This window comes from Humulus lupulus, chromosome 1 (genome assembly GCF_963169125.1).
Source record: "Humulus lupulus chromosome 1, drHumLupu1.1, whole genome shotgun sequence".
NCBI classification, from domain to species: Eukaryota; Viridiplantae; Streptophyta; class Magnoliopsida; order Rosales; family Cannabaceae; genus Humulus; species Humulus lupulus.
The window spans coordinates 54747850-54775510 of record NC_084793.1 but is presented as its reverse complement, the minus strand read 5'-3'; the positions used below and the strand labels follow the sequence as shown (position 1 = coordinate 54775510).

At 38.2% G+C, this 27661-nt stretch overlaps 3 protein-coding genes and 1 non-coding gene across 5 annotated transcripts; all 4 read right to left on the bottom strand.

The window, feature by feature from the left end:
• Positions 1-338: 338 nt before the first annotated feature.
• LOC133792628 (uncharacterized) lies at positions 339-4795 on the bottom strand. Of its 2 annotated transcripts, XM_062230539.1 has the most exons (13): positions 4647-4795; positions 4455-4554; positions 4256-4364; positions 4082-4170; positions 3778-3834; positions 3538-3646; positions 3350-3451; positions 3189-3253; positions 2681-2784; positions 2524-2588; positions 906-960; positions 682-770; positions 339-581 (listed from the first exon to the last, which is right to left on the bottom strand). In XM_062230539.1, the coding sequence occupies exons 1-13, from the start codon at positions 4702-4704 to the stop codon at positions 570-572; spliced, it is 1014 nt and encodes a 337-aa protein (XP_062086523.1). In that variant the 5' UTR covers positions 4705-4795; the 3' UTR covers positions 339-569. The 2 variants fall into 2 exon arrangements, with proteins under 2 accessions (XP_062086523.1, XP_062086520.1); XM_062230536.1 differs by having other exon boundaries at positions 339-770.
• Positions 4796-4799: 4 nt separating this feature from the next.
• On the bottom strand, positions 4800-4872 carry TRNAA-UGC (transfer RNA alanine (anticodon UGC)). Its single transcript has one exon. It is a non-coding gene; the product is annotated as a tRNA-Ala (tRNA).
• A 755-nt stretch (positions 4873-5627) lies between these two features.
• Positions 5628-6747, bottom strand: LOC133792619 (histone H2AX). Its single transcript, XM_062230528.1, has 2 exons — positions 6426-6747; positions 5628-6027 (listed from the first exon to the last, which is right to left on the bottom strand). Exons 1-2 carry the CDS (start codon positions 6621-6623, stop codon positions 5806-5808), a joined length of 420 nt encoding a protein of 139 aa, XP_062086512.1. The 5' UTR covers positions 6624-6747; the 3' UTR covers positions 5628-5805.
• A 1912-nt stretch (positions 6748-8659) lies between these two features.
• LOC133792617 (histone H2AX-like) lies at positions 8660-9604 on the bottom strand. Its single transcript, XM_062230524.1, has 2 exons — positions 9299-9604; positions 8660-9192 (listed from the first exon to the last, which is right to left on the bottom strand). The coding sequence occupies exons 1-2, from the start codon at positions 9500-9502 to the stop codon at positions 8971-8973; spliced, it is 426 nt and encodes a 141-aa protein (XP_062086508.1). The 5' UTR covers positions 9503-9604; the 3' UTR covers positions 8660-8970.
• Between the last annotated feature and the right edge of the window lie 18057 nt (positions 9605-27661).

The following is a 27661-nucleotide window of genomic DNA, read 5'->3' as shown; positions in this document are numbered from 1 at the left end:
GCAAATAAATCTATTCCTTAAATTGTGTGTTATAATTCATATTTTACCCTTAAAAATACATATATGTAATACTCTTTTAGTATTTATTAAACAAAAGAAATGTCAACTAATTAATGTGTCATTAATGGGATCAATTGTACCAAAAGACTTTTTTATGAATCCACTCGCACTTGAGCAAAGAAGGGCATGCTTTCCAGAGTTATTCATCTTTCTATATATGGCCGTAGATATTATTGATAATAAATAACTATTAAAGTTTGGATCATACTATTTTAGATTTAAAACATATTATGAATTTTTATCAATAAAAAATATTTACCAAAATTAATAACAAGATAAACACTAAGGTACTAAAATTGGTATATTCCTTGAAGTTAATAACACTTTCCTCTAAAAAAAATTGACACTTGAAACTTTTTTCTCAAGCATGGAGGGAAAAATCAAATAAAGAGAAAATCAGGATCTCAAAAAACCTTGAGGCAAACATTTTTCTTGTTCCAAAAGAAAACATTAGTTTTTCCATCTCAATTCTCAAGATTTGCAAAGCAAGATGACTTGAATCAGGTTTCTTAAGTCTCTACCTAGCAAAACAGTGGAGTAACATGAATACTAAGGGCAGGGATTAGGAATTTTTTCATGAATTTTGTTTATTTCATCAATTATTTCATTTGTGAGCTCAACCTGGCATGCATTTAGAATTTCCTGAAGCTGCCATGACTTAGTAGCTCCAAAAATGACACTAGCAACAAGAGGGTGTCTTAAAACAAAAGCTGCAACATCAAAAATAAAGTCACAGATGAGAAATATAGTTTAGTGACACAGATTTTCTGTGATATAATTTGCCAGTTGCAACAAATATAAGAAAATGTCAAAAACAATGCATTGAGTATAGAGAGAAATCAAACCAATTGCAAGAGATACTGGATTAAGACCAAAAATTTTTGCAATATCAAGGTACTCCTGTGAAATTCAGTCAGAAAATAAAGATTAGATTAGTGGAAACAATACGAAACGAGAATTTCAAAAGATTTGGACATAATATCAACAAGGAAACCACATTTTGGAATGAAAGATTTCTTCTGACCACACTCTGGAAGTTTCATTGCCATTTTTTTGTAACCATACATTGATTTGGATAAAAGTTCATTTATACATTTAGAAAGATACTAGAATTAGAAAGAAAAAAAAACTAGTTAAATAATTGACTATGTAGCTGTTAAAAATCAGCCACCAAATGGCAAGCATAAACTGTCACTGTAGGGTATACATAATACAAGGTGTCAACCACCTCGAAGAAACTCCTTCACAAGACGTCTAAAAGCACTCCACTACCAAACGAGGCCCTTTAGGAAGGTCACAAGAAACTACTTAATGGAGCAGAAACCGGACACTTGTAAATAGAGGTCTTACACACCAAAATGGACAATTCAGATCACACAAGAAAATCAGACCATGCACTAGCACCCACAAGTTTTCTTTCGGCCATTTTATTTTTCTCTTTTCATTTGATTGTTCTGTTTTTCTTAATATTACTGCAACCATCTTCTCCTTCATTTTCTTTACTTCTGTTATCATTACAAGTTTAAAAATTATGCATCTCCCCAACTCATACGTTGTCAGACCCTCTTCGTTAACAATTCAGCACTCTGCTTATGCTCGTACAGGACCAAATACAAAAGCATCTTTGTAAATTCTTTCTCATCCAAAAAATTTCATTCCAGTACAATAAATAGCTTTGACCATCTTTATTATTCAGTATCTCTCTTTAATATTCATAAGTATAATCACATAATATCATATTACATCTTGAAGTTAGAATCTTTGACATCCAAATTTATCTAACAATCTCTAAGTACATCATTGTTTCTACCGTCAAAGTCTTCGGATTTTTTTTCCCTCTAAGATGCATTACTCTCTAAATCTTATCTCTTGTACTACGTACTCTATGTTTATGATCAAGATTGGTTAGCAAGTATTGAGCTACAAAGCCCCTTCTTATATAAGCCTAAATTGTAGTAAAGAACTACGTTAATGAAATCTTGTAATCCCTATTTCTTATGCTCATTTTTTTCCAGCACTTTAAATACCTGTTTTTATGTTTCCCGTATTTTATTTTTCAATAGTTTATATACAAGTAGGTCCTTATATTTCCAGCCATTACAGTTTGACGTTAACATTTTAACAATTTAATTTTCAAGCACTACATTTAAATACTTTGATCACCAACTTTCATTTCTTCCACCAAACTAAGTGCCCCAATCAAACTTTTCTGTAATTCTAGACAGTGATGGGGAATTTCTAACATTCAGTTACCATACTACCATGTTACACATGTATTACACAAAGATAAGGTATTCCTTGAAAGAAAACCCTGAACACTAACACATGAAAATAATTGCAAAATCAACGACCATGTAATGTATCGATTACACCAAGTTGTAGAAACTAATCTATGATTGACTATTAATAGTCCTTTCTTTTATGAGAATATGCACAAACCAAACTCAAAAGAATCCACCATACCATAGTAGCTGCTTCAATGAATTTGTTGGATAGATTATATCTAGATTCCCCTTCTGAATACCTTCCTGCAAAATTAAGATGATAACAGAACTGAGACGTCAGCAACAGACTAGTTTTCCACATACCTAACTACTAACCAAACAATCTAATAAAAGACCTCTAAAAATATTCAACCGAGCATCTCCTGGACTTCCATCAGGCGAAAAGTACTTCCCAGAGAGTATACCCATTGCAAGTGGGCTGTAGGCCAATAAGGCAATCCTGAAAACGCTCAATAAAGAAACATTAATTTATTGCACTGGATGATATATCTGAACAGTTCTTCAACAAAAAAGTTATACATTCAAATTAGAATGTAGAGCTCAGCATAGAATAATAGATAACACGGTTGAAAACATTCATATTGGAAATAAAGTCAAGTTTAACCCAAATCCACACATGAATAAAGAAACATTCCCATAAGTTCCTTTGATTTGTCCAGCTCCTACACTAAAAATATACTGGAATTCTAATTTTATCTAGCTCAAACTACTGATATACATATAATATATATCGTGTTACCAAAACGTTCGTTGGCACCTCAGTACCATGGAAAATGAAATAATATTTATGCTTCTATCAAAGTTAAGACCTGGTAAGACAAATGATATAAAATCATCAAATACCTTTCGTGGTGACAACATTCAGCCAATCCAGAATCAAAAGTTCGGCAGAGCAAGCTGTATGAGTTCTATCACAAACAAAACCACTGCATCAGCCCAAAACTAAACTCTAGAGCAAGAGGGAAAAAACCCTGAGAGTTCTGAACTGGAATGTTTAAGGAAACCTGTAAAGATATGATTTTTGGAAGGCATGGATCTCTTTGAGCTGCCTGAACGAACTTCATAACACCATATGGCGTTTCGTTGCTGAGACCAACATATCTGATCTGCAAACAAAACATTCTTCTTTAGTTGAAATTAACATGAGCTAAAATGGTAATTGTAAAGGCACATACCATAATATCAAATTTACCTTTCCCTCAACAATAGCTCTGCCAAGAGCACCAAGTTGTTCCTCTATGCTAATCGAACAAAACTGCCGGGTTGACTCATACTCAGTTTCTCCAAACATGGGAACATAACTAGTAAAAAGAAAGCATCAGCTGAAGTGTTATCCACGGTGAAGAAGCATAAATCAAAGGGATCTCTTTAGTACAAGGCACAAAGCAAATACCATCCCTATTTCAAATAAAGGGTGGATCTACATACAAACCGATCAGGCCAGTGAATCTGATAAAGATCAATGTAGTCTGTCCGGAGTCTCAACAAACTGCATCCAACCAAGTAAATAAAAATCAAATATAAGACGAATAGACAATAACAAAGGTTTCTACATGCTTGATGGGAACTGAGAATAACAAGAATAAGCTATTTGAACAAAAGTTGTACATGCTACACTGAACAACTTCATATTCCCAAGTTCGATATTAGCTTAAACGACAACATAACAACCAGGCAATAGTCCACATAATTTGTATATAACTATATACATCTTATTATTATATAAATGCTGATACCTGTTGTCGATGGCCTCAGTGATATTTCTAGCATCCAAGCACATCGGTCCACCTCGAATCCAAGTCATCAGCCCAGATGGTCCGGAAACCTACAGTGAAACATATTAAAAATTATATAAAACGATTAAACGAGGAACACTGCGAAAGAATTAGAATAATAGTGAAAGAAAATACCTTAGTGGCCAAGAAGACTCGGTCCCGTGAAATCATCCTATCTCGAATCCAACGGCCAAGATATTCTTCGCTCCTTCCATGAGTTTCGGCACGCTGAGGAACTGGGTACCTGGAATCATCGAACCCCATATAATATTAACAGAAAGAGAGAGGAATAGCGAGAGTGAAGTAATAAGAGATGAATGAGTTGAATAAATACATTTCGGCGGAGTCGAAGAAGTTGATTCCGGCGCTAAAAGCTTGGTCAAGGAGACGAAAAGAGTCGGATAAGGTGTTCTGCTCGCCGAATGTCATGGTCCCTGAGGAGAGTTCAAGTTTTAACACAGTTGATGAAATCATAGCAATAATGCACAAGAACTGTAAGTGAATTGGAAATAGAAAGTGGTTGAACCGAAGCAGAGCCTTGAAACTGAGAGGTTGGGAGCGAGATTGAACAGCGGAACCGCCATTCTCCTCAAAACTAATCGAGTACTGAGTTTGGCGGGGATAGATAGCAAAAGAAAATATAAAGTTCGTTTTTGGCGTGTGAAGAAAAACAAGTAAGTGGAGATGCAGGGGATCGAACCCTGTACCTCTCGCATGCAAAGCGAGCGCTCTACCATTTGAGCTACATCCCCAACTTGAAACTTCAACGAGAGTTATTTAACTTATATCAATCTTATAAACTTTATTTACGTGAATTGAGCTAATTTTATGTCAATTCTATTTTTAAAAAGCAGAGTACACTTTTCAGCTTCTGTGTGTGTGGAAGAGAGAGAAGTACTAAACTAGAATACGTTATACACGAATAATGGAGCGAAATCACCTATGCAACTTGGCTCCTGCCTGTCCCTCAAATCAAGAGATACCAACTCAATGAAATTTTTCACTCTGCGAAGATTCAATATTTAATAGTTTACTTCTTCGAAGTAAAATCTCTTCACAACCTCAGTGATGCACTATTGTCTTCAAAATTTTAATTTCTTTTATTTGGTCTTGAGAAAACAGAAAGCTCGTGGAAGAAAGAATATAAATGAATTTGAGTTTACTTCCCACCTTTAGAATCCCAAACTTGATAAAAAAAGTAGCTATTATCAAATCTAAAACCTGAATTGAAATGGAGTTACACCCATAGACACTGATTCCAAGTTTTGTGCGAAATACCGATGCCATCCACAGACAATGGGGCGCCTATACATTTTTTGTTAAACTTTAAAAGACTCAAATGTCATTTTTTGAATAAAGACTAAAAAGTTAAATGTGACCGGTAATCTCAGTCCGAAAACAAAAGGCTAACAGAAAAGTTTCCGAGCCAGATAGAGGCTGCAGAAAGAGTTTAGGTAAACAAGAGACCAAGATAGGTATGTGAACTTATAGTAGCACTGAATCAATATAGTAAAGAGAAGAATTTCTTTGTTCTATATTCAAACCATCAAAAATAAAATTGCCCAGAATTTGGGTTTACAAGACACCAAGAAGGTGGAAAAGAGCCAATCTTTAACAAGGCTTTATCCTCAAAACAACAACTTCCGCCCATGTCCTACATGAAACCATATAAAAGATCCCCCACACTAGAACTCTTGTGATGCAGAACCAAAATCACCCTTTCCTTTCCCAACTTTCTTAGGCAAGAGAGTTTGGTGAATGTTTGGCAAAACACCGCCATTAGCAATAGTAACAGTTCCCAAAAGCTTGCTCAACTCCTCGTCATTTCTCACAGCAAGCTGTATATGCCTTGGCACTATACGGTTCTTCTTGTTGTCTCTCGCAGCGTTCCCAGCTAGCTCCAAAACCTGGAAAGAAAGATATATGTCAAATAAACAACTTCCACAGCCTCCAAAGCTTATAGCACTACCACAGATTCCTCGGTGGAACAGTATAAGGGAAATCAAAGCAAATAGATTACGAAAAAACAAGGATGAAAGCACATCAATCCCAATTTGTGCAATAAGCATCCATTTCAACAGTATCTATCATCAACCCTATTGCACAGACACATCATTTCTAAACTGAAGGCACAACAGCGAGCCAAACAAAAACGAAAAGCAATAGTCCATTCTGAATAACGATAAATAACAAATATAAAAACCAAATCAAAAGTAGCCAAATAGCAAAAAGATAACGAAAAAATTAAATATTCCATTTTCATCAACCAATAAGGAAAAATCAAAGAGCCAAGTGAAATACATACCTCAGCGGCTAGATACTCAAGAACGGCAGATAGGTAAACCGGAGCACCGGCACCTACTCTCTCGGCATACTTTCCGTTCTTAAGGAATCGGGCGATTCGGCCGACGGGAAATTGGAGACCGGCCTTCGAAGACCTGGACACAGATTTGGAGGACTTAGGCTTGCCTCTGCCTCCTTTGGTTGAAGCGGCTGTACTCATCTTTAGGGTTTTAGTGTCCGGATGAAAATGCAAATATAAACCCTAGGGAATCTGATCGAAGTAGAAAAAGTCCAGAGAAGCCTATAGTTGTGAGAGTGGGTGTGTTGTGATGTAGAAGATGTCAGTGTGTGCGTATATATACGAAGCTATTTGGGAAATGTGTATTAGGGCGCTCTAATATAATTGGTGAACACCCAAAGACGTAGATCGCCAACATGGCAACCTCGTTTTTTTTTTTTCTTTATTTGAGAAGGTTTTACGAATTACGATTTTGTAGAAATTAAGAAAATGGAAGATTAGCACAAATGGTGATTAAGTCTATTTTATATGGCATAGGTGCAATTAAATATTATATTTTATATATTTTAATTTAAATATAATATGTCAATTTATTAAATTATACCAATCAATTTGGTAACTTGATATTATTAAAAAAAATTGAGACCTCATAAGATAAATATATAATTATTTTTAATATTAAATATATTGTTTCAAACAAAATATTTTTCATATATGATACATATACAATATTTTTTTTTTTAAAAATAGATGATGTATAATACATTGTAAAAACTATTATGTAAAATAAAAAAAATAGGTGATTTTATATTAAAAAATAACATTAAAAAAATTATCTAAGAATTAATCTAAAAATGTTCCAAAAGAATACATAAAAATAAATAACTAACTTTGCCTTTATTTATTTTTTATTATTAAAATTTTATTTTTTACACCTAAATCATCAATATTTTCATTTTTTTTTTAAAATCATCAATATTTAAAAAAAAATTGTATACTTTCAATAAAAAATTATATATAAAAAAATATAGAAATTGATTTAACTTTTCTCTTCCACAATTTATGAAGATTAATATTTTTTTTAATTAAGGCACACATCCTCATTTTTTTATTCCCATATTTTTCTACAAAAACTATATTTACTATAAATTTTCTTTTTTCAAATCGTATTGTTTACAGTCTAAACATATAGGCACTTTGTAATACAAAACTTTAAAAAATGGCTTTATATAGAAAGGATAAGCAAATTATTGTTAATAATTTTAAATCTCATTGAGACAATTTCATATCGTACAACAAAGTATAAGATTAGAATTTTTGTTCGATTTCATCTTCCAACCTATCCCTCTTCTTTCATCATCAGCATTTTGGCTCTTACACTGTTAGTAAATGTGATTATTATTATTTATTTATTTTTTGAGTAAATGGTTAACTTCATTAAACTGATGAATCTTCCAATACAATAGATAAGAAATCTGAGGGAGCATTGCTCACCCCAATACTACGGCCTGAACTAAAAACAGAGCCTCTTGCAAGACAATGAGCTGCTCTATTGTCAGACCGTTTAACAAATAACAGACAGAGAAACATTATTCAAACTAGACATGAGCATGCGGCAGTCCTGCACCAACATGCCAAAATCAGATATCATATGGACCGAGCTATGAACTACCTGTCAGCATCAAGGCAATCTGATTCTACCACAGCATTAAACCAACGTGGTAAATTCACTCTCCCCACTGCTCAAAGCATCTACTGCTGAACGATTCCAGCAAGACCGAGCAAAGCAACAAAAAACCAACATGTAAGATAGATTATGTATAATTTCGACATTGGACACATTGGATCTACCTCCACATGTTTAACTTGCAGCTGAATCCTAAATTTATTTCTGTTAATAATTATGATAAAAACTATTAAACAATGGTAAACAACCTAATTAAAAACTTTCAATCCATTTCTTAAAAAAATAAATTACTTTTCAACCCATAATTTTTAAAGTCAGTTTTCACATATTCAACTTCTCGAACTGATTTTTTGTCATTGTGAACATATTTCGTTATTACATACTACTCCAAACGTATTTTAATTTATTTCTTCATTGAGGGTTTCGTATTTAATCGTGTTAGTATTTATATATTATTAGACTAGCTTTATAAGAGTATAAATACAAAGATAGAATAATTTAAGCATTATAAATTACATTGAGATGAGAGATAAACAATAGAAACATCACGTTGAGATAATCAGATGCATATTATCATCATCTGAATGTTAATTTTTTTTTAATTCATCAAGGTACAGAACACAAAATAGTCTCAAAAGATTAATTTAAATCGTTTTTCAATGATTTTGATTAAAAGACCAGTAATGGTGGAACAAAGAAAGAAGCAAGAAGCAATCCACAGAAGGAGGAGCCTTTACAAATCTAAACATACTAGTTCATTACAACACTGTCGATGCACTAATCAAAACACATCAAGAAAAGTTAGATCCAAACAACTCAGATTTTTTTCGTTCTGTACTGTAGAATTAATAATCACGAAAACTAAAACTCTTGAGATGCAGATCCAATTTCGCCTTTCCCTTTTCCAACTTTCTTCGGCAACAAAGTCTGGTGAATGTTAGGGAGAACACCTCCATTCGCGATCGTCACCGCTCCCAGAAGCTTGCTCAACTCTTCATCGTTCCTCACAGCCAATTGAATGTGCCTCGGGACAATTCTGTTCTTCTTGTTGTCCCTAGCAGCGTTTCCGGCCAACTCCAATAGCTGCAACAAAACGCCAAACACAACTTTTGACAATGAATTTCTTGGAAAATGACATTCAAGAAAGCATAAGAAAAATTAATAAACAGGAATGGAGATGAAAACAAACCTCAGCGGCAAGGTATTCGAGAACGGCGGAGAGATAAACCGGTGATCCAGAGCCGACTCTCTGAGCGTAACGGCCTTTCTTGAGAAATCGAGCGATTCGGCCGACAGGGAATTGGAGACCGGCCTTCGAAGACCTGGAAACCGATTTGGTAGCCTTAGGCTTTCCTCTGCCTCCCTTCTTGGTTGCTGCGGCGGTGGAATCCATCGAAATTGATACGAAAATTAGGGCTACGGAATTCTGATATTCTTAGTTGAGATTTTTGAGAAGAAGAAGCGAATAGAGAATTTGAATTGTGCAGGAAGTTATCGAAGACGGTTTGATATTTATACAGACGAAGTGAATACAGCTACGAGTAAGGGAGAGCATTTCTATTGGTTGACAGTGGAAGGCACAGATCGCCAGCGTGGCAGATTTGGCTTTTCATATTTTTTCGGAAAATTGAAGATGGCGGGAAATAATTTGGACAAATTGTTGTGTATTGGTAGGAAGGATGTTATGTTTTGTATCTCTTATGTTTTGGTATTAGAGTAGTAGATTAATTATTTAAACTATTATATTATATTTTGTAGTATAATTATTTGTTATTTTTTTAAAAGGATAATTATGATATTTAACATATTTTGTTTGTCTTTTTTAATCCTACCCAAAAAAAAATAATCAAATTTAATAAGAGAATATACTCATTTGGTACTTTGTATTTTTGCAAAGTATTGTTTTGGTACTCTCATTTTTCAATAATGCTTATATAGTACTATGTATTTTAAAATCATACATATTTGATACCCTAGACTCAGAATTAATAAATAAAATTTTGTCAATAATCAATCTGACATGAGTTATATGAATTGTGTAATTAAATTTGAATTTATATAATTGAGAGCAATTTAATTAAATTGGTAAAATTTTATTAATTAAATTTATATTTAGAGTAGCAAACATGTATGATTTCAAAATACAAAATACTAAATGAATATTATTATAAACACATAATATCAAAACGATGTTTTACAAAAAAAAAATTCAAAATATCAAATAGATAACTACCTTTTCACTAATTTGGAGGGAGATCTCCTCCCTCCACGTCTCATCTCCCTTCTTCTCTCTCTTAGATTCTACCTTTCCCTTTACTACTCTCTCTCCAACCTCTCCATTCCCATTTTCTCCTCTTTACCAAATACCTCTCCATTCGCCATTTTCTCCTATCTACCAAACATAGTATTATAGACTTGGATTGCTTGTCTGAATAAATAAAAACGGGAATTCTTTGTAAAGAGAGAGAGACATCTTTTTTTTATTTTATTTTTAATGTTAATATTAATTCAACATAGAAGTAAATTCTTTCTATTATTCTTGAAAGGCTAGGTACTCGTTTTGTTTAAGTCTAGAATGAATAATTTATCATATGTTTTATCTGATAGATAATTGAAATAATACAATATTAATATTTTAAAATAATAATTTTATTTAACATAACTATTTTCTAGTAAAAAAATTGATTTAATTATTTTTAAATAGTAAATGTTGTACCTTCAAATTAGGACGAGTTTGATTATTCAGCTCGGATACGGCAGGTAGATGAATATGTGGAAAAATAGTCAAGTAGAATATCTAGCTAACAGTGATGTGAACAACTTAAGTTTGGGGGCCTGACAGCACGATACACAGGTTATTATCAGACCGCTTCTCAGGATCATAATTGAGTTCGAGACTTATAATGACCTGATCCAATTTTGGGCACTCTGAGTTTACTATGAGCTGGGGTTCAGATAGACTCTGAACACGAGCTCGGGTGAGATATTCAACTTGTGAAAACCTGGACCAAACGCATAATGAAGGATCCTAAGAGAGTCGGAGGCTCCTTATACGCTCATTAATGCCTAGACTGTATCGTATATATATCATTTATTATCCGAGATAGCAGGAGTATATTCTATTCTATTACCAAATCATATCACAATGTAAATGGAAATAATCTGTATTAAATATATACATTATTTATTCACGCAGTTACCCAAACATGTCCATAAAATTCCCTTATAAATACTAGGGATAATGGACAGGGAATGGGACGACCATTTTTTGTATTACTAAAACTCTGCAGAAATTAAGAGAGAAAAGTAATAATATTGACTCGTGGATTTTAACCACTGAACTACGTAAAAGTTGTTTGTGTTCACGAGGGTGTTTATTATTTCATTACAGTTTATAATTTTGCACTAATTTACCTGTTTGATTTCTTAATATACTGTTGGCGAAAAATCAAGTCAACAGTTCGGTGCTTTCATTGAGAGGAAATTAGTGCTTCACAAGTTTCAGTCGACACTCATTATGGTGCTCACTCGATCGATGCACAATAATGAGATTACACAGCCTGGTGGGCAGGAGGCCCATCATGCCGCTGTTCCCACTGAAAGGGGCCCGGATGTTGAACAACGTCCTGGGAAACAACCGATGGGTCAGGACGACGCTGAGAGTTCAGTGTCACTCCCACCAAATCCTAATCCAGGATACTTGACTGCCGTCGAGATGGAAAATGCCCAGTTAAGGAGCCATATCGCTAGGGAAAACAGGCATATCGAAGAGGTCTTGGCTCGATTACCCCATCTTGCAACCGACGTTAATGTTGAAAAGAGGCAAAGTGGGTCTCATAAGTCCCACAGGAATAACCGGTCTAAACTCAATCGTAAGGTCAGAACCACCACTCTGAGTTATGTGCCTTCAGAGCGAAGCCACCAGAGTGATCAGCCCACTGGTCATCATCAGTATGTCAGTCAATCAGTCAGGACCGCGACCCCCAGCTCTGTGCCTTCTTCACAGATTCCTAGAAATGCCCACAACAACCCGTGGGGAGGGGCTGGGACGAGCTCACGAAGGCTAAGTGCTCCAGCGAATTATCTTGTGCCACGATCAAAACCCTAGGCATGGAGAACTAGGGACATTGGAGTGGAGCCGAGGCAGGTTAATTTAATTTGTCGCGATGAAACAAATATAGCCTCGCCAATAAGGCATCCTCCGTCACCGGTAAGACATCCAACACCACCTCGCCCACAACGAAATGCTTCAACTCGTGGGAACAATAGGAGAATATCCTCCCCCATCTGTAAATACTTACACCCCACGGACGTGTGCTGAGAATCTAGGTCCTCGATCTCAACCGCAAGCCATAAGTTTTACAAATGGAAGTTACTGGACGGAGAGCCAGCGTGAAGGCAGGTCCGGGTGTGACCTGAGAAATCACTTGAGCTCAACACAAAGTCCTCGATATGATCCACAGCCCGACCTGTGCAATCATTAGAACTCACAAAGAAGGTATCCAGCTCGAAATGAGGATGTAAGTTATACTTGGCATAAGGGAGGTCCGTCCATTGTATGCGACAATGGGAATTGTCGGAAAAAACTTATACAGGATCTTTATTTATTTTCATGTATATCTAATATTAAACAAATTAATACGAGATAGCCTAAAACATGTTTCTAAAATTGAATTCAAAGAGAAACAAAAATAGAATACTTACAGTATACGCAGCGGAATTAAGAGTCATTCCTTCAATTTCTCTAACTCTTGTATCCTCTCTGTCGCAGAGTATTATCAAGAAACTGAACCGATCTTCTATTTTCTTCACGATCTTCCAATGTATCCTTAGAACCACCTAGACTAGTGTGGGCAATTCTCAACACATGAGATAGATATAGAGAGAAGAAGAGAAAATAAGAAAGTGGCTTAGAAAAGGACTTGTGTTTAGAGAGAATATAAAACTATCAGAAAATTTGACTTATCAAAAACCCTTGTTTTGACTTCTCTATAAGCACTCCTTTTATAGACTCAATTAGGCCATTTAATTTAATTAAAAAATCAATAAAATAACAGCCATTTTGAAGCCCTAGGTCGAAATTATCATGGGCTATAGGCCCGTGAAATTTCCCATTTGATTATAAGCCCATTGGACTTAAAATCAAGGCCTGTATTATTTTCTATTGATTTAATTAATTAAATAATTATTTAAATCCTTTATCAAATTAATTATTTATAATTTGAACCTTGATTTAAATTTATTTATTAATTTAGATACCAATTTATCTTAATTAATAAATCTGCCATAATTTCTCTTTTCTTCTCAAAATTACACAACTCTGTGAAACTATCCAAAATTGACCTGGTCAACTTTGATAATTCTAATTGATGATTAAATCAATTAATTGAGACTATCTAGATGATTTTATCCAAGGTACAATGGGGACCATGGGCCTATGAAATCAAGCTCCAATAAGTTATCATAAATCTAACAAATAAATTTACTAACTTATTAATTCCTCGTGACTCCACTATAGACTTGGAATTGCACTCTTGAATTCATAGAACGCTTTATAACAAATATAGATACGCTATTAATTATCCATTGTTACAATCATAATTGTCACTCAATCCTCTATAGACGGTCTACAATGAGATAGGACTAAAATACCGTTTTACCCCTCATTGTATTTTATCCTTAAAACACTTAGTTCCTTGTAAATGATATTTCAGTAAACTAATTTAATTACTGAAATGAGATCTCTATCATTTAACACCTTGAACCAAACTAAAAGGAAACCATCGTTTCACTTCTTCATCAGAAGCTATAGATGTTCATATCTATGATTAACACTCCCACTCAATTATACTACCAAGTTCCCAAGATGTAAGTATGGGCTAGTCCGTAGGGTAAGCTGGTAACGAACAAGTCAAAGAACTCAAATAATACAATCAGTTAGAATACTAACCACTCAGAATTGAGATTGAATTGACCTATGGTCAACTATATGATATGACTAGAATAGATAATAGCGGTATGTTTACTTATCTTATCAACTGTCAATATCGGTCCTGTCCGATGTAACAAATACATCCGATCTTATCTACTTTGCTAATGTTCTGGAAAGAACATAACACTGTAATGTGTAAGTAGATCATATCGTAGATTGGCAAGTCAGTGTAAATCCGGTGCACTGACTAATCTTAGGACTAACTTATTTTTGAACATATAATCATATTTATATTCCACTGTGATTACGTCACTATAAATAAGATTAGCTATATGCTCGGGATTTAATAGAAGTTTATATTAAATAAATAATCATGAAAATAAAACATGTGAGCAAAGTGATTGACCAAGTCAAAAAATGATTTCTATTCTTTTATTGATAATAAAATGAGATTACAAAGAATTTGAGTTTTAATTAGGGCATAAAACCCCAACAGGAATGTCCCCCCTAACCAAGCTCGAACTTGGAGGGACAACAACCCATCAAATGTGTGTAATAGGATGGGAGCTGTTGAGCAGCCACAGCTAACCTAGGGACCAAGGACCAAACCCTTGAGAGACTGGCTTTGATGGAAGAACAAATGAAAAGACTCTTATCTGGAAAGGGAAAGGACGATTGCGACTCAGATGAGGAGCTCGAACCTTTTGCTCCAAACATTGCAGTGACTACATATCCTATTGGCTTTAGGATGTCGAACATGCCGACATTTGATGGCACAGATCCATCTGATCACCTCGGGATGTTTAACACAATGATGATGGCCCACAATGTTGGGCTCAATCTAAGATATATCATGTTCCCTGCAACTCTGGTCGGACCTCCAGACAGTGGTTTAAACAATACAATAAGCATTCGATAAGCTCGTGGAAGAAACTTTCTTCTGAGTTTAAAAGAGCATTCCAAGCTTCACAGGAAGCTCGTGTTGAAGTCGATGCATTGGCCAATGTAAAGCAGCAACCTGGTGAAACACTAAAAACATACCTGAGCAGATTCGTCAATGTTACAGCGCGGGCTAAGGACACTGATGATAGCTCCAAGCTCATGGAAATGAGAATAGGAATCCTGGTGGGAGGCGACCTATGGCAAGAACTCTAACGAAAAAGGAGTTAAAAGCGTAGATGATTTTCTTGCCCGAGCTCAGGAGTGGATAAACCTAGAAGAGGCACGAGCTATTGTCGTAGGAACCAGCCAGGCCCATAACCAATCCATTAGAGTGGTGACGGATGTTGCAGCTACGGCTCAACCTGTTACCCATAATAACCAAGCGGGAAATAACAAAAGGAATGGGAATGGTGAGGGCGACCAGAATGGGATGAAGAAGAACAAGTCTATGGAGAAATTCAAGCCCATTTATGCCACCTACACCGACTTAACAGACACTCGAGAACATATCTTCTTCGCTAATTCTAATCACCTCCCGTGGAAGAAGCCAGAACCTTTAAGGCATCAGAGGACGAAGAGAAATCCTTCAAAGTTTTGTTGATTCCACAATGATATCGGTCACAACACTGATGATTACCGATAGCTGAAGGATGAAATTGAGACTCTCATTCGAGCTGGACCATTAGCCCAGTATGCCCGAAATCGAGTAGTTCTCAATCAACCTGTCGGACAAAATCCTCAGTCAGTTCTAGAAGCTCCGACAGGTCAACTTGGAGCTAAGAAGAATCAGGTCAACCCTCCCCCGATAGTATGAGGAGATATAAGCACTACCAGAGGACTTCACTTGGCAAGCACGAGCAGCGGGGCCTAAAAGAGGTATATTACTGAGTTGACAACTCATAATGGTACATATTTTATCCCGGAGCAACGGTTATCGAAACAACAGCGGATGGAAAAACAACCAATCATTTTCATAGAAGAGGATGCTAGCCACGTTCAATTCCCACACAATGACCCGCTGGTGATAACCGTGCAGCTAGCTAACTGAAGGGTACGCATAATACCGGTGGATAATGGAAGTTTCATAAATTTACTTTGCAGGTCCACCCTAGAAAAGATGGGATTATCCGTAACCGATTTGAAGGCGACCTCAATGACTCTGTACGAGTTTTTAGGTGAAGGAATGATGGTCATAGGGACAATGGGACTAGTGGTGACATTGGGAGAAGAGTCACGAACTGTCTCTAAAATACTCGAGTTCATGGTAATTGATTGTTTGGCCGCATATAACGCGATTTTGGGCCGACCTGCACTGATGGAATTTGAAGCTATCACTTCGATCCAACACTTGGCAATGAAATTCCCCTTAACCTCGGGGATATGCACAGTAAGAAGAGACCAGCATGCTATAGTATTTCTATGAAGGAAAAATCACAACCCGGGCAATAGGCGATGGTCATAAGTGAGGGAGGTGAGGAGTCCCAAGTAATGGAAGTCACCTATGGGACGGAAGAACCTCGAGAAGAAGATGGCGAGGTCTCCCAACGGGACGACATTGATTAGCGGGTAGGCGAAGATAGGTCTGAGCTTAAACCAATAGAAGAGCTCGAGGAAATAAACATCGACTCGAAAGAACCTTCAAGAGTTGTGAAATTTAGGAAAAATCTTGAAGTTGAAAGGAAGAAGGAGCTGGTCGAGTTTCTATGAAAAAACCTGGATGTTTTCGCCTGGTCGCACGAGGACATGGTGGGAATCAGTCTGAGTATAATAATGTATACTTTAAACTTGGACAAGAGTGTGCCTGCAAAATCCCAAAAATGGAGGCTTTTAGGGACAGTATGATATAAAGCATTAGAATAAAAAGTAGCTCGCCTACTAAAATGCGGGTTTATCAGGGAAGTAAAATACCCAATCTGGGTTGCTAACCACATGCTGGTCCCGAAGCCAAACCGGAAATGGAGAATGTAGCGTCTCAGAATTTCACTTAGCTAGATAGTAGTAGCTTGTTCTGTAGTATTTTAGTTTTCGTGGTTATTGGTTCAAGCCAGATTTAGTTGGAAACTCATAGAGATAGTTATGAATTTTATCAGTTTAGCCTATAGTTTAGAAATATTAATTTTAACATAAGGTTTGATTAATATAGCTGGTCCTAGAAATGATATTTATTATAACCTAAGGTTTAGATAGAATAATTAAGAGCGTGACACTTGTCATATGTATGTTTATCAAGGATTTTAGATGAATAAATTAATCTATGATAAACCTAGGAAGTCTAGAACATTCCCTCAGCTGTTAGGATCATGTTTTACTCAGTGAAAGTGGTTTAAACAAATTCAAGTTGTTGAAAGTGTGCAAAAACATGTTTGATATATCAGTGTATGCCGATATATCGCCTATGATTGATACAGAAAACACGTTGACTTTGGACGAACAAAACCACAGAGGCTTGGGATTATGGGGCATGCGATATATCGCCTATAGGGGGCGATATATCGGCTCCCTTATGCATTTTTTAAAATCCATGGAATCCGAGCTAGAAACAGCCCTCAACAACTTGGACTTGCTCTTGAACGTTTTTGACCGAGTTCTGAGCATCGGTTGAGCAGAAAATTCAATTTTTATTCATTTATTTATTTATTTTAAAATGAGTTAGTTTCACTCATTGAACTCTATAAATAAGACCCTTCACTCAGCTATTTACATCATCATTCAAGCATTTTTCAGAGCCTCCAAGCTGCTAAGTTCATTCTAGAAAGAAACACTAGGGTTTTGGGGTTAAAAGCTTTCAAATCCAAGCTTTTCTAAACACTTGGGAAGTAAGACAGAGTGTTATTTTGGTATTGAGGTGTAGATCGAAGTTCTAAGCTGTCTAAGGTACTCTCAATCCTCAAGTTTAGTTCATTATAGTTCCTCTTATTCTTTTCATTTTCTTCCAAATCCTAACTTGTTATAATGGCTTTTGGTTAGGTGTTTTATTTTCTTGAAACTTAAGGTTTTCGGTAAGTTCTTATCTTGATGGTTTAGATCTTCTCTTCATCCTCTTTTCTTTAGGAAACTTATGATTTTTACTGTTTGGTTTTAGGAGTTTCTAATCTTGCTCTTGTCTCCAATATCCCAGTTTTTGGTAAGGAAAATAGGTTAGATTTTATGTGTTGTGATTATGTTTATATGTTATGTGTATGTATATGTTTTATGTTGTAGTCGCTTGGGAAATATGGTTGCTTAGATAGCAAATAAGCAAATCCCAAGATTTTTATCATTATCGTAGACTATAGTTATGTTTAAACCTACCTCTAAATAGTAGCAAGAGGACCTAGATGGTTTATCATATACTATATTTGTGTTTGAACCTACATCTAAATAGTAGCAAGAGGACCTAGATGGTTTCTATCACATACTACGGTAATGAGTTAACGACCATTAATTTGTAGTCTTATGTTTTATGATTTACGTTTTTACGTTTTTACGTTGTACGTTTTATGATTTATGTTTTTATGTCTTATGATTTGTGATATGCTTCAGTAGTTTTTCCTTACTAGGCATTAGGCTCATTCCTTTTTATTTTAGATGGTGCAGGAAAATGAGCTTGGAAGGCGGGACGGATTCGTGGCAGCTTTGGCATGTGTATTGGGCGAGAACTAAATGAATGGACTGATGAGAAAGATCGAGGATGATGTTTTGTTTCAAGTCTTTTTAATTATGTATTTATGTTTTTCCGCACTTAGTATTTGAACGATTAAAGTAAAGATTTAAGTTTTCTTAATGTTTTTATGTAATAACAATGAGATCCTGTATTTTGGATTTTTTATAATAAAGTTCTATTATTTTATGTATGTATTCCAAAATAGTAGTTATGCTTAGTAGTTTTAATGGTCCGAGGTCTATAAGTTAGTCGGGTCATTATAAAGAACTTGTATCAATTTCTCCGACCTCAACAAGGCTTGTCTCAAGGATTGTTTCCCACTAACAAGAATTGATCAGTTGGTTGATGCCATGGCCGGTCATGAGCTCATGTCTTTCAAGGACGCGTATTCTGGATATAACCAGATCGTGATGAACCCTGCAGACCAAGCACATACCAGTTTCATGACCGAGCATAACATATATTGCTACAGAGTTATGCCATTCGGGCTGAAAAACGCCGGGGCTACGTACCAACGGTTGGTTAACAAGATGTTCATCAACCAAATCGGGAAAAACATGGAGGTGTATGTCGATGATATGCTCGTCAAATCAAAGATTTCCAATAACTATGTATCCGATTTGGAAGAATGTTTTGGTATATTAAGAAAGTACGATATGAAGTTGAATCCCCAGAAGTGCACTTTCGGAGTTGCGTCAGGAAAGTTTTTGGGGTTTATAGTCAACACAAGGGGGATAGAGGTGAATCCAGAAAAAATCAGGTCATTACTAGAAATGTCTTCGCCCAGGTCGCGTAAGGAAGTACAAAGTCTAACTGGAAAGGCGGCAGCTCTAAACTGTTTCGTTTCAAAATCCACCAACAAGTGTTTACCATTCTATAACTTGCTCAAGGGAAACAAGAAATTTGAATGTACCGAAGAATACGAACAGGCATTTCACGATCTGAAAAAGCATTTAGCTGAACCTCCCATACTATCAAAACTGATATCTGGATAGTGTTTGTTTCTTTAACTGGCTGTGACAGAAAATGCAGTCATTGCCGTATTAGTTCGAGAAGAAAACCGGGTGCAGAAACCCGTATATTACGTAAGCAAGAGGCTTCTCAAGGGTGAATCACGGTACCCACTGATAGAGAAGCTTGCATTTTGTCTCATTTTGGCTTCAAGGAAGCTCAGACCATACTTCCAGTCCCATTCTATTCACGTCTTAACCGAACAACCTTTAAGGCAGGTGTTGCAAAAGCCTGAAACGTCAGGACGTCTATTAAAATGGGCCATTGAACTTAGCCAGTTCGAGATATTATACATGCCATGAACAGCAATCAAGAGCCAAGCCCTTGCTGACTTTGTGGATGAGTGCACTGGTTTTCAGGACAAGCTGATAAGGGAGCCAGAGCAGGACTTACGGAAAATCTTCATTGATGGATCATCAAATGATAACGAATTGGGAGCTGGGATAATCTTAATCTCACCTAAAGGACATCGGTTCTATAAAACTCTCAAGTTCGGGTTTGAAGCATCCAACAACGAATCGGAGTATGAGGCCTTATTGGCTGTGCTAAAGGTGGCGAAAAAGCTGAAGGCGAAAGCCATCCAATGTTATAGTGATTCCCAACTCATGGTAAATCAAATATTGGGGGAATACCAAGCTCAAGGCATCAAGATGGCGACCTACCTGGCTAAGGTAAAGGGTGAGTTGTCTGAGTTAGAGTTTAGCTCCGTTGAGCAGGTACCCCACGACCAGAATTTCAACACTGATGCTCTGGCTTGACTCGCTACCACCAAAGAGGATGATACATTGAATGTAGTTCCGGTGGAGTTCTTGGAAATCCCGAGTATAATGGGAGAAATGGTGGAGGTCGGAATGATTGACATAAAATCGATCTGGATGACTCCTATAATGGAGTACCTCACGACCAGGAAGTTACCTGATGACATGAAAGATGTGAGAAAGTTGCTTTATCAAGCTCTGCAGTATGTAATTGTTGAGGGAATCCTATATCGGTGAGGGCATTCGTTGCCCATCCTGCGATGTGTTCTACCTGAGGAAGCAAAAACTATTTTACAAGAAATACACGAAGGCTTCTGCGGAGATCATGCTAGGGGGAAAAACCTAGCTCTAAAGGTATTGAGACAGGGCTATTTTTGGCCCACTTTAACAAAGGACTCGATCTCGTATGTGCAAAAGTGCGACAAATGCCAGCGTTTCGCCATAGTTGCCCGAGCTGCTCCAGTCGAGTTAACCATGATTTCATCCCCTTGGCCATTTGCAGTGGGGAATTGACTTGACAGGTTCCCTTCCAATGGGAAAATGAGGGGTTCGTTATGCAGTAGTGGCGATCAATTATTTCACGAAGAGGGTAGAGGCTGAACCTTTGGCAACCATCAGCTCGAAGAGAGTCCTGGATTTTGTTGTGAAGAATATCATATGTCGATTTGGACTCCCTGAAAAGATCGTGTCAAACAACAGAGCGCAGTTCGTTAGTGATCTCTTCACAGACTTTTGTGAAAAATATGGCATAACCAAGAGTTTCTTGTCGGTGGCATACCCACAAGTCAATGGGCAAGTTGAGGCTGTAAATAAGACCCTGAAGGCAAGCCTGAAGAAAAGATTAGATGAAGCCAAGGGATTATGGCCCCGAGCAGCTCCCACAAGTACTCTGGGCCTACCAGACCTTGCATAGAACCTCCACGGGACATACCCCCTTTTCCCTAACCTTTGGAAGTAAGGCTATGCTTCCAATTAAGGCAATGATAACGACTCACAAACAAAGGATATTTGATCAAGATCATAACAACGAGCTACTTAGTGCATCCCTCGATCTGATCGAAGAAAAATGAGAGGCATCGCAATTACAACTCGCCCATTATCAATAAAAGATCACTCATTATTTCAATTCAAAGGTTAAGGAACGCAAACTCAGATTAGGCGATTTGGTTCTCCAAAGGGTCTTTTTGGAAAATAAAGATCCTAAGGATGTTGTGTTAGGCCCGAATTGGGAAGGACCGTATCAGATCATAGAGGTCCTGCACAAAGAAACTTTCAAGCTAGCCCGGCTAAGTGGGGAAATAGTCCCACGGACCTAGAATGCCCTACATTTAAAAAAGTATTACCAATAGTATTACCATTTATGTAAGGCTTATTTATAAAATTCATTTCAATTCAATAACAGCTGGATTATTAAATAACCATTTCTTTTTTTTTTTATTTCGAGCTCACATTGTAAAAGCAACCAAGAACGTTTATACGTTCTGGTTCCTTGGGGGGCACATAACCGAGGAGAGTTTTTTAGAAAGCTCAGTTTATTCGGATAAGGATTAAAAACTTAGAGTTTGGAGAAATTGATTATTCAACGGCTTTAAAAAAAAAAAAGCAAAAGCTCAAATTTTCAATAAACCTAACGCGAACTAAGTTTGAGAAATCTCTAAAAACCCCTGGATATAACCAAGTCCGAGGCCGGATTCCTAACAAGTATAAAGCTATTAAGCCTATTAAAAACCCTAGACATAACCAGGTCTGAGGCCTGATTCTAAACAGGTACAAGCAAGCAAAATCTTGGATACAACTAAGATATCGATAAAATTTATCTCGATCTAAAAGTCAACCCCTAAGATTTCGAATGTACAAGAATTTAAGGATTCATAAATGTGAGAAAATAATAGACTAAGGGAAACACAAATAGATCACAAGTTAGATGTATATTCAAAAGTATATTGTCATCTCGAGGAGAAAAAACCTCAACCTAAGCCCGAAGGCAATTGTTTAGGTCCCAAGGGACTGTTACAAAAGTTTAAAAAATAATAATAATAAAAAGGGTGAAAAATAAAATCACTAAGCTCCGCCAGATCACTCTAAAGAAGTCACCTCCTTGTCATCCCCCTCGGCAGCTCCAGAAGCTTTGCCAGTTTCTGATGGTTCCTATGAAAATCGAATCTTGAACCGAGCAAGATACGGATCCCACAACTCGGGCTGCATGAAAGAGAATTTCCCGTCCTGGTTGAAGCCCTAGCAATGGTAAAGCATCTCCTCCATTTGATTCAAGGACTTTGCAGCTTCCTCCTTGGCCTTAGCCTCGGCCTCAATCAACTTCTTCTTGAGTTCTTCATTTTCACCCTGAAGTTGATCCACGCGACGGCTCGCCTCCACGACCTGATCCTGGGAGGCGGACAAGGCAGCTTTAGCAGACCGCTCGCCCTCCTGAGCAGAAACCAGGGCAACTTTGGTGGCCTGTTCACTTTCTTGAGCGCCGCCCAGGGCAACTCGGAGTTCCTCGTCCCTGACTTTAACACGAGCTATGCCTCAAAATTGGCCCAGGACAGATTGGAGAAGAATGAAGCAAGTCAAGAATAGTTTAAAAAGAAACCTAAAGAAAAAGAAAAGGTTAGGAGAGTGAAAAGGACTCACAGTAAGGTTCATCCCCATGGTAGATTCGAGGACATCCTCAGGACTGCGCTCCTCTATAGCCCTTAAATCTTTGGCGTTGGCTCTATAGGCGTGGCTGACCATGTGGCTTGCTGTCTCATACACAATACCCTGAAAGGCCTCGAGATTTTGTCCAGGTCGTGTGGCTTGATCGGGATCTGGATAGTGGGGAGCCTCGCCTTAGATCACTTGAGGGTTTGATGGAGGTATGTGTCGAGAAGGAGGAGGAGGAGCTTGTTGAACAGTAGTCGTTGTTACCGTGGTTGCTCCCAGGCAATGCTAACACCCTTGTCCTTAGCCAGAGATTTGGTGGTACCCCCCGTCTTCGAAGTTGTTTTCTTTGTCACCCTAGGCCTCTTCACCACGGGACCAGCTCCGGTCCCGCCGGCCTTAAAAGTACCCCTCGAATCCAGGGCTCCTGGCAGTTCCATCTCTTCATCTGAAAAAGAGCGAGCAAAGGATTCAATTTACAGAAGTAATTATTCAAAAGTATTATAAACACAAGAAGAGGAGCAAGAACCCTACCCTCTGGGCTAGGGGAGGAATCTACTACGATCAGCTCAGGAGTATTAACTGGGCTAGGCATAACCTCTAACTCTTTGATTAACGGAGGTACGGGAGAATCTAAAGTTACGACCTCCTGGATCCTAGGGGGTTCAGGTCCTTCCTCGGGGTTGGACTCATCTATGTACTTTCTAAAACCAGGGGCATACGCGCCCTGATGCAGGGAAGGCCAGGACCTACGGTTTTTCCCATACTCCTAAAAAATGGTGGATCTAAAATGAAGAGTGTTGTCATTACGATGGTACCTTTGGGGTAGTTGTGATCATAATGTACCACCAAATGGTCCATGCACTGGAGGAGGATTGTGTTTAGGTCCGGGTCAGTGGGGTAACGATTAACGAGCTGGTTAGGGTTGAATCGAATTAGCCTATACCTGGCAGCAACTTGATCTAACTCTCTGTATGGGTATGGGCTACCTTGGCCAGAGGGGCCGGCTATTGCCCCGGACACGGCTCGCTCGGGATTGGGCCCCTGATTATCTTCAGGAGCTCACCTTTTACGCACCAGCGGTGCCACATTTTCTTCCTCCTCGGCATCCTCATTGCTGGCAAGGCCTCTTGAGAAGGGGGAGCTCGGGGATGACGGGAAGAGGAGCTTGGGTCCTCAAAGCTAACGTCTAGCCCTTACTGATCAAATTGCAAGCCACCATGGTGGGGTCGTTCACATTCTGACGATAGTCTTTCTCTCTGGGAGGAAGACTAGACAAGGTCTTGTACTGACCCCCAAGGGTTGTAGACCCATCTGTCCTCACAAATATAACTGCACAAAGAGCGAACTCAATCATAATTCTTAAACAAAAAATATATATGGTGCAAAAGTGATAAAAAAAGTTCATGTGTTGAATTCACAAAGATAGAGGACGGTTGAAGTATCAATGGTCGCAGTTCTTGAACCCATTTGACATAAAGAACAAATCTTTATAGTCATTAGGGTGGCTGGGGAGGTCAATGGCAGAGACAGAGTTTGGGAAGCGAGTGAGGTAGTTAAAGCCATCACCTCGCCCCTTCTAGTTGGGACTGGCCTTGAGGCCGAAGAAGTACAAGAGTCTGCCGGAGTGGGGACCTCCCACTCGTGCCTCAGAAACAAATATTTCAACCATGCCAAAAGCCTGTATGAGTTTGGGGGGAGCTGGAAAAGAGCCAATTTGACGTAGTTCAGAAAGTCTGCGAAATACTGGTCCAATGGGCGAAAGGCACCAGCCTTCAAGTGTTCATCACTCCAAGCCCCATAGTCAGTTGTAACGCCCTACTACCTTAGAGCCGTTACTAAGTGAGTTTAAAAAAAAGAAATTGTGCATTTAGTTGACTCTAAGTGGTTTCTAAAACCAAAAGTGTGAATAAATCAGAGTGTAAGGCTGTACTCTTCGAAAATGATTAGTTTCATTGAAAATGTTAAATGTAAAACATCTGGGATCCCAAAATAAGGTTTACAAAATATTTACAACTCAAAAATAGATTTACACTTGATCAGTTATCAAAATAATGATTTAATACAGCCATATACAAAATGCCCCCAACCAAAGCAGTCGGGCAGGCCGAACATGTATGCGCCGCCCCCACGCTCTCCATACTCATGGCCGGTTGACTGACTCCTTGCTTTTACCTGCCACACGGAGCACCCGTGAGCCGAAGCCCAGCAAGAAAACCCAAATAGTACATAACATATGCAAATCATATAGCTAGCATAATTCACTGATAAACAGGAAAACCATCATAATAAACAAGTACGGCCATGCCGCCCCTGAGGCCTTACCAAAGCCTGGGGTTTCGGTTCTCACCGCGAGGATAACTCATGTATCCCTTGGGTCCCACCCTGAATATAAGCATCCCATGTGCTGTGTGTTACTTTCGGCCCCACGGCCGTACCCGGCCTACGCCGCACTCGGCCCTTGCCGTTCATTTCATCATAATCACACATATAGTACATTCGAAATAATCATTCACACACATCATGATTCATTTAAGGTTAAACATTTGCACATAATACAATCTGGGCCATGCCCTACAATCACACAGTGGGGCCATGCCCTAATCTCGGGTGTTACGGTTTTCTTACCTTTAGATTCAGTAGCCTTGATCAACTTGACTCCTTGAGCACGATCTTACCCGAGCCCTAGCGCTTACCTAAGCAAAATCCACAAGTCAAAGTCATCACCAATCCTCAAGTCCGAAACCTAGCCTCGGGACTAATCCCGAGCCCCCCGGGAAGTCCTAGATCCCCAAAACAACGTGGCGGAATCGAGCCCCGAACCCTAGGTCAAAATCCCTTCACAAAAGCCCAAAAATCCCCTCTGTGAACAGTGCAGCGCTACAGCACTCAAAAGAGGGCGCTGTAGCGCTACAAGCAGAACCACCCTCACCAGACAGGGGCTAGCGCTACAGCGCCCCCTGCCTAGCGCTGTAGCGCTAGTTGCAGCAGGCCAAAACCAAAAATCGCATCTTGCGATTTTCTTCCCCCATTTCGACCCCAAACTTGCCCAACTCTTTCTCAAGCCCAAAAACAAACTTATACACACCACACACTCATCCCAAGCACCCCATGAACTCAATCCCAAGCTCAAGCAACCCACAATTCAAAATCTAACCCAATGAACCCAAAAACCAGAAAATCACTCAAACAACAAGGATAGGGTCTTAGAAATCATACCGTGGGTGGAATTTTGACCTTGAACTGAACCCTAGACCTCCTTGGCTTGCACCTTCACAACCTTGACCTGTTTTCCCCAAAAACCCCATCCATTTAGCTCAAAAACACAGCTCAAAACCAGCAAAACCCTAAAACCGAAAACCTCAAGAACTTACCTCAAATCTCTGATGTGATCTTGCTAATCCCTTGCCAATCCTCAAGCCTAGCTTAGGATCCTTGATGCTCAGCTAACCCTAGCTTCCCACTGAGCTTAACCTCAAGAAAAATCAAGGGAAATGGTTGGGGGAGCCACAAACCGAATCTTCAAAGCCAAACCCTTCAGCTTTCCCTCTCTTTTCCTTTCTCTTCTTTCTTTCTTTCTTTTCAGCCTATAGCTTTTCTCTACAAAATCCACTAAGTATAAAGACCTTCTTTATTTTATCTCTTACAAGCCTAATGACCAAAATGCCCTCCCTTACTAATTCTAAACCTTTATGTCCAAAAAGGGGCATTTTAGTCATATTACCCAAATTCCCACTAATTCCTCAAGTGTTCCTAATAATTCCCGCTCGCTACCCAATACCGGATTAATCATCAAATATATTCCCAGATTCTCAATTAAACTCCCCAGGCTTAACCCAAGCCTGGCACAGGTTCCCGCTTTGACTTTCCGCTAACCCGCTCATTCTAAGATCGTCTCGAGTCATAGATCACAGGTATCAACATAGTCATGCCCAACATGGCCAAACTACAATTATGCTCAATCAGGTCTACATGCATACTAATTCACGTAGTCATGCATCACAATTAATCACATAATCATATAACGTGCATTAAATCATAATCATGCATAAAACTCATTAAAGACACACACAGAATTCCTTTATGCCCTCCAGGCACACTATCCCAGGCCCCAAGCCTTACTACTGAATTTGGGGTCGTTACAATAGTCATCTTGGAAAGGGGCACAGCTCCGCTCTCCCTCCAGCGCAGGTCGAACAATAAGGCCATCAACTCCCATCTCTATCCTATGACTCAGTAGGATTTTGTTAACTTTTCCTTGAGTCGTTATCTGGGAGACATGTGCTCTGTCTTGAAGATATGAACAGCTCGAGTTTGGGGGCTTGACAGCACGATACACATGTTATTATCAGACCACCTCTTAGGATAATAATTGAGTTCGAGACTTATAATGACTAGATCCAATTTTGGGCGCTCTGAGTTTACTACGAGCTAGGGTTCAGATAGACTCTGAACACGATCTCGGGTGAGATATTCAACTCGCGGAAACCTGAACAAAACGAATATTGAAGGATCCCAAGAGAGTCGGAGGCTCTTTATACGCTCATTAATGCCCATACTGTATCGCATATATATCATTTATTATCCAAGATAGCAGGAGTATATTCTATTCTATTACCAAAT